The sequence below is a fragment of the Perca flavescens genome, chromosome 22, assembly GCF_004354835.1.
Source record: "Perca flavescens isolate YP-PL-M2 chromosome 22, PFLA_1.0, whole genome shotgun sequence".
NCBI classification, from domain to species: Eukaryota; Metazoa; Chordata; class Actinopteri; order Perciformes; family Percidae; genus Perca; species Perca flavescens.
In genome coordinates this window covers 15,374,178-15,386,413 of record NC_041352.1, presented here as the reverse complement: position 1 = coordinate 15,386,413, position 12,236 = coordinate 15,374,178, and the positions used below count along the sequence as shown (strand labels likewise).

The 12,236-nt window shown below is 39.2% G+C and overlaps 1 protein-coding gene and 1 long non-coding RNA gene across 4 annotated transcripts in view; one reads left to right on the top strand and one right to left on the bottom strand.

Moving 5' to 3' along the window:
• Positions 1-2,531: 2,531 nt before the first annotated feature.
• The window catches only part of gramd1c (GRAM domain containing 1c), a 14,582-nt gene continuing 4,877 nt past the window's right edge, over positions 2,532-12,236 (bottom strand). For 2 of the 3 annotated variants that reach the window (XM_028569910.1, XM_028569908.1), the window contains exons 7-18: positions 8,893-9,011; positions 8,639-8,795; positions 8,395-8,557; positions 8,151-8,294; positions 7,319-7,437; positions 7,072-7,214; positions 6,884-6,987; positions 6,090-6,260; positions 4,960-5,026; positions 4,623-4,742; positions 3,986-4,085; positions 2,532-3,827 (exon numbers count right to left, since the gene is read on the bottom strand). In XM_028569910.1, the coding sequence (XP_028425711.1) occupies positions 3,759-3,827; positions 3,986-4,085; positions 4,623-4,742; positions 4,960-5,026; positions 6,090-6,260; positions 6,884-6,987; positions 7,072-7,214; positions 7,319-7,437; positions 8,151-8,294; positions 8,395-8,557; positions 8,639-8,795; positions 8,893-9,011 (1,476 nt within the window). In that variant the 3' untranslated portion in view covers positions 2,532-3,758. The remainder of the gene's footprint in view (positions 3,828-3,985; positions 4,086-4,622; positions 4,743-4,959; positions 5,027-6,089; positions 6,261-6,883; positions 6,988-7,071; positions 7,215-7,318; positions 7,438-8,150; positions 8,295-8,394; positions 8,558-8,638; positions 8,796-8,892; positions 9,012-12,236) is intronic. The other variant, XM_028569909.1, reaches the window with a different exon arrangement.
• The window catches only part of LOC114549556 (uncharacterized), a 4,779-nt gene continuing 3,972 nt past the window's right edge, over positions 11,430-12,236 (top strand). The window contains exon 1 of the long non-coding RNA XR_003691568.1: positions 11,430-11,564. This is a non-coding gene — a long non-coding RNA (uncharacterized LOC114549556). The remainder of the gene's footprint in view (positions 11,565-12,236) is intronic.

Below are 12,236 nucleotides of genomic sequence, written 5' to 3'. Positions count from 1 at the left end.
AATATACTTAGTTACTTTGAAACACTGGATATTACAATAAAAATGTGAAGTCCCAGTATACAACAGGAAACTGTGTAATTTCAATGTAAATTGTAATGCAATCTTACTGCAGATCCGCTAATTGTTACTATATATCCTTTGGATACAATTACATAAATATAAAATATCCTCTAGGAGTATAAGGACAGGCTACTACTGGTCAATAATTAAAGACTGTGTGGATAGTCTTTCAGCTTTGACAAAGGAACAAAGACACATTTGCTTTCCTCCGATTAATTTTTCTGCTTTGGTTTCATATAGCAGCATAGTGTGCAGTACGGTCTGTGTAACGGTCCCAACATCATCTACAAAACGACAAAAAAAAAAACAGTAACTTAATGTTATATATTATAGTAGCCTACTTAGGTCTGGGCAATATATCGATATCAATATTGTGATTTGTGACTAGATATTGTCTTAGATTTTGGATATTGTAATATCGTGCTATGACATATTGTGTTGTCTTTTACTGATTTTACAGGCTGCAGCCTACAGTAAAGTGATGTACTTTTCTGAACTTACCAGACTGTTCTAGCTGTTCTAAACTTAGCACAAAAAGTAAGGACATTTCTGTTTGGTAGATTATTTCTCTGTGGTAACAATGCTTTTTGGCAATAAATCTTATACCGTTGGAAAGCCTGTTCAGTTCCCTTTCAAATGGGGCACCATTTGTAAGGAACATGCATTTGTGGGATGAGCAGCAGCGCTGAGTATGTGGGTTGCGCCCATGAAAAATCTGCTTATTCTGCCATTGACTCGTTTGGTGGATTGGATGATTGAAGTTTGAAGAAACAAGACATTGGCAGTTGAACAATTTGTTCATTTCACAAACAGGAGCCTCAGTAGCATTGAAGGTCACACACTGCTGTGGGATGGCATCCCATTCTTCAACTAGCATTTGTCGCAAGTCAGCCAACGTGGTTGTGTTGGTCACTCTGGCATGAACAGCACGCCCAAGCTGATCCCACAAGTGTTCAATGGGGTTCAAGTTGAGGTCAGGACTGTGTGGGATGCCATCCCACAGCAGTGTGTGACCAGGCTGGTGACCAGCATGAGGAGGAGGTGCCAGTTGTTGCTGTGTATGGTTCTTCCACACACTACTGAGGCTCCTGTTTGTGAAATGAATAAATTGTTCAATTGCCAATATATAATATTGTCTTGTTACTTCAAACTTCAATCATTCAATCTACAATAAGCTGTTTGGCATTGGCAGAGAAGATTTGGCAAATTTTTCAGGGGCGCAACCCACATACTCAGCGCTGCTGCTCATCCCAAAAATGTATGTTCCTTACAAATGGGGCACCATTTGAAAGGGAACTTAACGGGCTTTCCAACGGTATAAGATTCATTGCCAAAAAGCATTGTTACCACAGAGAAATAATCTACCAAACACAAATTTCCTTACTTTTTGTGCTAAGTTTATTACACTGTGTGCAAAAGTATTAGGCAAGTTGTATTCCTGAGGATTTATTGCATTGTAACAAATAAATACATTGCTCTCAGTCAATCAGAAATGTTAATAAACTTCAAACCTGAATATTTAACAAAGGAAAAATGAGTTTTTCATCTATGTGTGCAGAATTATTAGGCAACTATTAGTGTGCAGAATTAGTATGCAACTAAATGAAAAACAAAAACATTCCCATCTCACTTGTTTATTTTAATTTCTTAGAGTAAGAATGAAAACTCAAAATGTACAAATAAACACTTCTGACGTTTCAAGAAATATTCAGTGACCAATATAGCCAACCTTCTTTTCAATAACAGTCATGAGCCTTCCATCTGGAATCTGTTAGTTTCTTGATCTGTTGATGAGCAACTTTTTGTGTAGCAGCAACCACAGCTTCCCAAATGCTGTTCAAAGAGGTGTATTGTCTTCACTCACTGTAAATATCACATTTAAGAAGGCCCCACAAGTTCTCAATGGGGTTTAGATCAGGTGAGGAAGGGGGCCATGTCATTATTCTGTCATCTTTAAGGCCTTTGCTGGCTAGCCACGCAGTGGAGTACTTGGATGCATGTGATGGAGCATTGTCCTGCATAAAAATCATGGCCTTCTTGATGCGTCTGACTCAAAGTGGAGCTTTGTGCCCATTAGTCACCAAGTCTCTAGCAGTTAATCTGCATCTTTTTTTCTCCATACGTTTCTTGCGACCCTGTTGATTGTTTGCAACAAAACGTTTGACTGTTCGGTGATCACGCCTCAATAGCTTGGCTACTTCAAGAGTGCTGCATCCCTCTGAAAGGCATTTTACAATTTTTACTATTTGCTGGTTTCCGATGATAGTAAACTGAATGTTTTGGGGTTTTCGAACAAAACAAGAGTCAGCTGCTGTGAAGGACATTTTCACTATTTCATAGACAAGCATTTTGACATTTATTAAATATGACATTTTGTATAGATAATTCAAGAAACTAATTGGCAGACTAATGACGAAAATAATTGTTTGCGGCTCTAATATATTGTACCTTAGAAATGTTGGCAGCATAGGTAATGATTCGGGCAAGAAACCTTTGTTTATTTTAACAGTGAATTGCAGTACGGCTTAAAATGTACAAAACCGCAACCAAGTTTAAACAAGTGGTCACTTGCAGAAGTGGTTTAAAGTTAGAACAGGTGAAAAAAATATGCACACAGACAAGGATAATGGCAACACTGTAAACATCAAACAAGGTTCAAGGTAGTGGTGTATCACTAACAATTGATTAAAAGAAAAAATAGTGTTCATGTCAACTTGGAAATCATAGAACAAACTTGCGTCTAGTGTTGAGAGTGTAGGAGCATGGTGCCGAGATAACCTGAGATAGTCTCATGACCCTACACATATTTAAAAATACACCAAATCATTCTTTTTTAAACTTGGTTCAGTGCGGAAAAATAGAAAAAATAAAGTACATAAAACTGTGATTAAACATGTACAGGCGAATGAGGAAAATTAATCAAATCTGTATTGAATATGTGGTTTTAAAAAAAAACTAAAAAAAACAAGGCAGTATCTTCTGTATACCCGATTTGGCTCATATACCGTATTATAAAATGTAGGTTATTTTTCTATTTGCAATTTGTAAATTTAATGACGCGGTCACCCCTGCAGTTTACATGTAGAAAAAAAGATGCATTATCATGACTCCAAAAGAGAGGACAGACCTTTAAATTTGAGTCACTGATTCTACAGTTTTTATTGAAAAAAAATAACAATCCCAAAATATATCACAGTCAATTTAAAAGGCACTTGTGCAAAAATTAAAATATGTGCAAAAATGTAAATGGAGAATATGGTTTTAAATCATATCGATTCACTTCCCTGGAATAAAACAAAAATAAAAGTATTTCCAATAGCTCACTTGGTGTGGCATGAGGCTCTGAAATCCAATTAAAAGGAAAGAGTGAAAAAGAAGCCAGCCAAGTGAGGTGACAATAGCACCCTACAGAAATCTAAACCCGCTGCTCGATGTGTGTCTGACTCTGATGCAACTTTGTCCTTGCAGCAGTCAGTACACAGCTTTAAAAAAAACCTAAAACACCCTGGCACTTGATGCCCCAACACAGGCTTTGGGATGTGTAACCCCTGGCAACACATGGCATGTCAGGGGTCTGGGGACATCTTCATGGCAACGTCACTGCATCAGGGATTTCCTCAGAGGCAGTTCACTACTGCAGTTTTTTTGTTCCTCCACAGGGCCGGGACAGGCCCTCTGTAGTCGCCATGTGTCGAGCATCACTGTGGTTCTGCTGTGTGATTGGCCAAAGCAAAGTTCTGTTGTAGCACCACCAGAGAGCTGCGGAGCTGTGAGGAGAAGAACAACTGACTCAGCAGATAGAACACATGCTTTAGGTTTTTAGGTTACAAGACAGCTATGAATTTATGTTATGGACTTCTGGTTGTAAAATAGAAAAAAACAATAATACTTTAAATTTATGTAGTGCATTCCCAGCTTGTCCTACCTGTTCTAAAAGGTTGATGGAGTCCTGCAGTACAGTTTTTAACAGCTGTGCATCCTCTGTAAAACCTGGTCTCTGTTTGGGCCCATATTCAGAGGCAAAGCTGCCAAACAACAGAAAGAAAGTGATTTTTATATATATATATATATATATATATATATATATATATATATATATATATATATATATATATATATATATATATATATATATATATATATATATATATAAAAACCAGGTTTTTCCTGGTCAGTGGCGGAATTGTTTTCTGAAACTGCAAAATAGCATCAGGGAACGTTTGCGCCGGAACACGCCTCCTCTTTTCGCTGAACCGCCCCGTTGCGTTGGGTGCTAAATAGGAATGATACATGCGTCGGTGTACAAAGGCAATCGCGCTGAGTGCAAGATAGGGCCCTGAGTCATTAAAACAACCAGCTATCTTTATGTGGGCTGCTTATATGCCACTGACAAAAGAAAAAGGAAGACATAACCCCTTCCCCCTCTCCACCCACACCAACACTTTTGCTTCCCGAGTGATCGTGGAAACTACTGATAAAGTTACTGTCTATGACAGCTGATTAATCCAGCGGGAAAATACAAAGAAATATGCATATTGCAAAGGAACAGAAAGTTATCCGACCTGGCCTCACTCTTCTCCTTCAGCCAATACTTTGTGCTCAGGTACATGCGATGGACTATATCCTCCATGGCCCACAACTTGAAAAACAGACCCAGATTCATCACCGTCAGAATCAGCAAACTGAAAGAGACAAAAAGCACTACGTTTATTTTGACCAGTGGTGCACACAGTGACACAGTAGAGACAAAAAGTTGAAAGGGAGCAGAAATGACAACACACAACAGCCATCTTTACAAACAAAAGTTTGGACAAAACAAAATACAGACACAATTTGCATTCTTCATACACAATATAAACCACATTGTTTTACAGGGGTGTTTCCGGGTTGTTAACTTACATCACACTCATCCCAGCCACTATTGTCGTGGTGTTCCATCTGTGCGGGCCGTTCATTTCTATGGGGCCTGAAACACAGCAGGACGGATCAATAAATTATAGATTTGAAAAAAAACTGCGGCTGTTTAAAAAAACCTGGGTTGCAGTCAATGTGAAGTTTTACACTGTTTTGCAACATTTGCTAGATATTTCCTCCCAATGACATGCAACATTTTGCAACGGCCTGAGATATAAATGCTGCTGTTTTGTGGGTTTGTCAAGGGTGCAACCCAATGAGATAGTAACTCCACTCATTTATATAGCAGTGGCTGTTGTCTGGCATGCAGTTTGCACAACAGGCATTAGTTTTTAAGGCTTTATCCATGCTTCTGTCTCAGTTGCTGCAGCAGCAAGAAATTCTCAGAGTGCAGAGCAATTGAATGTTTGATGCACTACAGTCTCCATTTAAATGTTTTGGTCGTTTTTTGAAAGGGCTGAAGGTCGCACACATGTAGTTTACTTCAGTCAGATAAAGGAAATGTGTACCAAGGTTTAAAATGTACATGCTTGCTCTAAATACGTAATAAGTTATTTTGAAAAAAAAAAAAAAAAAAAAAAAGGTAAATTGTTAACAACCATGCAGTCTTAAAAATATATAGTTTGTCATTTTAGTTCAAAATTTGCATACAGACGTTCAATACACTCTAATCTGTTCATTAAATATGAAGCTGTTGCCAGGAGTCGGTTAGTTTAGCTTAGCATAAAGACTGGAGGGAAATGGCTAGTCTTGCGGTGTTCGAAGGTAACAAAATCTGCATACCAGCACCACGAAATTTTGCTGACACTGTCTTTTTTTTCTGTACTAAGTATTAAGTATTAAAAACAACACGTTATAGTTTTAGTGCTGGACTTTTTCTTGGCTGGGCACAATGACTTCCTGGCAACTCCATAAAGTCAATACTTCCAAGCATAAACCCCCAACTTATAGTCCTTATCCAAACAGAATATATCTTGTTAATTAGTGAGCTTAAGTGGGGTAATTTCCCCCTCCCTAAACTAGCTGTTTCCTGGCTGTAGCTTTACATTGACACCGACAGACCACAAATCTATTCCTTCCTTTAAAGTCAGTATATACAGTATAACGTCATGTACCCATGTTGCCATCTCTGTGCTGTTCAGGGTCCTGCACGTACTGCTTGTTGGGCTTCATGTGCTCTGGCAGAGTCCGGCTATAAGTCCGCCTCCTCCTCCGAAGCCCACCCATCTTCCCAGAGTCTCCACCTGCTTGATTCATCTCTGCTTCCTCCTCCAGCAGTTCTGCCTCTGTACAGAGTCATCACAGGGCCAGAAAGTCATATATAGGGCAGAATGAGAGGGGTTAAGACAGTAAAAACACCATGTCCTGAAAGTGTCTGTGTATTTAGACACTAATTGATTCCAGTACTACATTAAGTTTTACAGCGGGAAAAAAAACTAAAGAAGAAGAAAAAGAAAATTAACATTATGGTTTCCTGCTCAAGCTCAGTGCACTTTATTCTGGTATTAATGTTTTTATTTCATATATTTTGTTATCATTACTTTTTCATCATTATTATCTAGTCAATATTTTCTGTATGTTAATATGATGTTTGTAATATTGTGAAATCGCAAAAAAAAAGAATGAGGTGGAGGCTTCAAATAAGCCCATTGGGTTTTCTGCCCTTATATGATATAAACTAAAACTAAACATAAAAAGGCTGATAACTGATGCAGGCCAGATTGTTCATTATAGTCCAATTCTCCTTCCTTGCAAATGCAGCTGTGAAATGATTCACTGATGTAGAGCCTGATGTGTGTTGGAAGAAACCGTTCCCATCAGATAAAAAAAAAAAAAACAAGCTAAGGAAAGATAACAGGGAGGTGCTCTTTTCTGCCTCCAAACTGTGAGAACACGGCTTTCTTCTTACCCAGCTGTCTGAAATTATCTTCTATGCCACTCCAGGAGTTTTTGGTGATGAAGGACTTGACCAGGCCCCATGGCTGCTTCTTGTATTTCACATCGGTATAGACCCTGGCAGCACAAAAAGAGATTTTTAAATGGCAGTCACTTAATATTTGTGTTATATGTAAAACTGATATAATTGTAATATCTTACTTTAGTCGACACTTCCGCTTTGAGTTACCTATAATGTAGTAACGGTTTTGAGTGTAGAAGTAATCGTGATAGGGAACGTCGTGAGTGTACACCTCGGAGTCCAAGAGGTAATACTGACCATCTATGGATTCTTTGTACAGTATCTGTGACACAAATTAAGAGTACAAATGCACAGTAACGCATCCATTCAGACACACAGTAACACATCCATTCACACACACAGTAACGCATGTACACACACACACACCTGGTTCTCTGTAGCAGTGGAGAACTTGCCAACTAGAGGGTTGCTGATGGAAATTGTGTAGTTCAGACTCCTCTTCATGTTTCCCACATTGTCTTTTTGCCAAGCAGTAAAGCTGGCGTCTGATAATACAAAGGACAACTTGAATATTTCACGTGAAAGCTTTTATTAGATATACAGTACAGGCCAAAAGTTTGGACACGCCTTCTCATTCAGTGTGTTTCTTTATTTTCATGACTATTTACATTGTAGATTCTCACTGAAGGCATCAAAACTACGAATGAACACATATGGAATTATGTACTTAACAAAAAAGTGTGAAATAACTGAAAACATGTCTTATATTTTAGATTCTTCAAAGTAGCCACCCTTTGCTTTTTTTGATAACTCTGCAAACCCTTGGTGTTCTCTCAATGAGCTTCATGAGGAAGTCACCTGAAATGGTTTTCACTTCACAGGTTGCTTTGTCAGGGTTAATTAGTGGAAGTGTTTCCCTTATTAATAAAAAAGCAAAGGGTGGCTACTTTGAGGAATCTAAAATATAAGACATGTTTTCAGTTATTTCACACTTTTTTGTTAAGTACATAATTCCATATGTGTTCATTCATAGTTTTGATGCCTTCAGTGAGAATCTACAATGTAAATAGTCATGAAAATAAAAAGGACACCCATTGAATGAGAAGGTGTGTCCAAACTTTTGGCCTGTACTGTAACTGGTGGATAAATAAGTTCAGGAATGACTGTACATCATTTTATAAATTTATTTTATCAGGATCATACAGATAAACATTGTTACAAACAGATAAGAGGCAACAGATGAAGATTTATTACTTACTGGTTGTCTTCCTGATGTTCATGAACCTGCGGATGAAGCTGGAGTCGGTGAAGAGCAGCTCAAACATCTTGCTGGCGCTGATGTGGAACACCTTGTTTAGATAAAGTCGACCATGCACCTGGGACAAACCCACTCGCTCCTCCACTGATGAAGCAATAGGTTTCGACATAGATAGAGGAAAATGTTAAACCACAAAAATACAAAACATAACCTCAAGCATCCTCCAGTGCCTCCTCTAACTTACTGTCCTCAATGCCTTCTGAACCGCTCTGCTCAGACACGTTGTTCTTGTTGGCGTTCAGGTCAAGAGAAAGCGAAGAGTGCTTGGAAACCCGTTCTGGGGCAAGGCGGTCCAGCGAGGGAGCAGGGCTGCGCTGCTGAGACGGGGTGCTGCGAGAGTCTTCCTGCTGGAGGGCGAGACGAAACAATGAGGTGTGAAAAGATCCAGACATGCACAGATCACACAATAAAGGAAAACATTTTAATACCGCGTTAGGGGAGTTCTGTGAGCCGAGAGGGAAAGGCAAGTCCTCCCCTTGAGGAGTGGAGGTCTCTAAAGGCCCATGCTCCATCCCAGGGAGGCGAAGGGAAGGAGAGCGCTCAAGCCTCCATAGACCCTCATCGCCACCAGGCCTCGCTGTCAGGCTGCGGACAGACAGACAGACAGACAGTCAGGTGGTATCAAATTACAGCACATTTTGTTTGCATACGAGGATGGACGTGCAGGTAGGAGTGGGCTTACCTGGTCTGCATGCTTGGTTCTGCTGGTAACTGTAAGCTCTCCATGTCTTCATGGCTCAGGCCCAGGTCATGACCATAATGCTGTTTAATTATCTGCCACAACTCCGAGCTGGTCAGAGGCTGAAAGTGGGAATAAAAAGAGAGGTCACAAAGACATGGCAACATTGACGACCATAGCGTTTTTTGGCACGGGCAAAGAAAAATTAAAAAATTAAAATCCTCTGCGCCGCAAACAGTTTTCTATTATCTATCATTTCATTGTGTGGAGAAGGTGCCGTGCACAAAACCTGTGTAAGAAGGGGAAAGGGGAGGGGGGCTGAAACAGACTGTGTTGAGAACTAAAAATAGGCTAGATAGAACTTCACGAAAGCAATCCAACTTGTGTGTGTGTGTGTGTGTGTGTGTGTGTGTGTGTGTGTGTGTGTGTGTGTGTGTGTGTGTGTGTGTGTGTGTGTGTGTGTGTGTGTGTGTGTCCTACCAAAGCCGATAATTAGCTCCACGCAGTTCATTATAGGCTAAGTCTTATATTTGGAATAGCCATTGAAATATTCACATTTTACATGAAAAAAAGTTACTCTCAGGGGTGTCCAGTTTGGGACGTCACATAGCATTACTGTATGTGCTGGGGTACATTCCCAAATAAGTTATATACAAGTGGACACCTAAGTATTACCCCCATATTGATATAAATTTACCCAAAACATGCTTTTAGGGATATTGTAGTCAAATATAGTGATTGTGATGTAATGCAGCAACAAAAGTAATCTGTATTTTCTGTCTTTAAAAAACTACTAATCGATTAAAAGGTTAAGGCTGGTGATAGTCTAGACTGGGTAAACCCAGCCCGATCTGCCAGTGATTTGATTTCACCCTGCAGCTCAGGCTGGAAACCTGTACGTTTATCTATCTTTTCCGTTACAATTTTACTCTCTCTCTCTCGAACAGTTATATTCATACATTGTTGCTTTTGTTTACTTATTTTGCACAACTGACTTTGTTACTTTACTACTGACTTTATTTTTCACAAATATCTGTGTGCAGTGTATTTTTTGTTGTGTTCTTTATATTGTTATATTCATATTTATACATTGTGGCTTTTGTTTACTTATTTTGCACAACTGACTATTTTTCACAGATATCTGTGTGTAATGGAAGGTATTTTTGGTTGTGTTGTTGACTTTGTTATATTTATATTTTGTTCCTGTATATTATTTTATTATTTTTATACCATTACTTTGTTTTATATTGTTCTAGTTAGTAAATAAAAACATTTAGATTTGCCTATGTTTTATCATAATAATAATCAATTAACTAAAGGCAAAATCACAAAATTATTCAATGATCGTGACTTACAAGTAAAAAGTATTGGAATCGGTATCGGCAATCCTAAAATTACCATAAAAAATACCAAAATTCCCAGTATCGCACACCCTTAGCAGCAACCCGTTGATGCCGCTGTCGCTGCTACGTCACCCGGATCGTTGGTCTGATTGGTTGAAGCACTATCAATTTGCGTACAGAGTCATTTGAACTATGCCCGTTGATCACGCCTCTTGTGCAGTAGAAAATACAGAGCAGACTCCCCAGACTAATGTTCAGTCTTAAAAGATTGAGCTTTGTCTGGTGATAGCCAGACTATAGTGATAGTCTGTATTTTTTAATCAATAAATCCCATTTAAAACCCAAACCACAGGCTGATAAATCTTCCTCCAAAAACACATCAATGAGCAACATCTTGTTAAAAACATATCAATGAGCAGCATGTTGTTAGGAAGTGATTATCTAGTAGTACACAGGTCATACTGTACATACTACAGGTAGCTACAGTGCATGTAAATACATAAGTCAAGGTGCATTCATTTACTAAAAATTGTTTTAAGACGGTCTTGAAAAATAAAAAAATAAAAAATGATTTCCCAGGCCGCCAACACACATCCTATACGCATGTTAAAGATTGACGTTTTAAGTAGAAATAAATGGGCTTAGGAATGTTGGAAAGGGCTCGAAGGGGGTCTCACCCAGGGTGTAATTCAATGTAGAACCGCCACTGGTCTACAGCAAAGGCGTGTTGGGAAACTAGCTCCTGTAGAGAGGCTCCTTCTACAGGAGCTAGCTCTGCTTTGACACATAGAAACCATGTTGACTCAGAGTTTGAAGTAGTTGCAGGTAACCTCATACATTTAGCCTCCATGCAGTATTATTTACAATCTTATCTCCATGGGTGACAAACCTATAAACCTTATATTCTCTCTCGACCGCTGGGATAGTCATCTTATATTTTTGTGTTGACAACCAACAGAAGGTCAATCTTAGAAAATTACATAAACAAGATGTGCGTTTCCATCATTGACATATATTTCCATATGGCGGAGATAACGTAGGCTAATAAACCTGGTCTGTATAATTGTAGGCTTGTTTATTCCGACGGGAAATTAACGTGTTTTGCCATATGGAAGCACATATGGTTTAGCGCATCTAAAAACGAGAGAAAGTTTAAGATCCATTCACACTTTTTTTTAAAAACTTACGTGTCAGAGGACATTTCTCCGCAGCTGTGAGCTTGAGCTGGCTGTCAGACGGTGATCCGTAACCTGGACGCACATTCAGGAAGTCGTAGTAGATTTGAGTTCAGGGGCGTAAAGACGCGCCGCCCAGATTTACACCGTGATAAAGGTAAATAAAAGCTCGTTGTAGCAGGCGAAAGTCCTGGTCCATCGACGGTTCATACGGCCAGACAAACTCCTTTGTTATGAGGTGATTCCGTTAATAGTTTCAGCTTCGAGTCAGCTCGTAGAATGTAAATCAGCTGTCATGGCCACGACTGTGTTAACAAACCGTCTGACGCGCCAGAGGTCAATGAACTCTAACAGTGATGTTTTTATAACAGGCCTACAGGTGTTTGTGCTCCAGATCCCAGCAGACTCTCTCCCCGCGGGTAGCTGCCATAGTGCCTGTACACATCAACTGACCCGTTTAACTCATTGTTAAAGTTGTAATCTTCAAAATGTTCATGAAATCAAACCCCGTTTTTAATACTATATTTTGTTGCAATGGTGTCATGTGATTACCTAGCTCTCTAAGTCGTAGTTTTCATTGTTAGTGACTGAGTCCACCATTCCCAGACTGGAATGCAATTCAACTGCCCATGGTGCTTTAAATTGCATGAAACGTTTTCAGCAATTGCACTTTAACAGAGGCTTCAAAACTGTTTTAACTTCACCTCCTGTACAACATGGCACAGGCACTTATTCTTTAAATACATTTCAACCTGTATACAGTGTTTGCGCCTGCAATTTTTAAACTAGACTTTTCTAGTTTATTATGCTCACTTTTACAGCGCAAAGT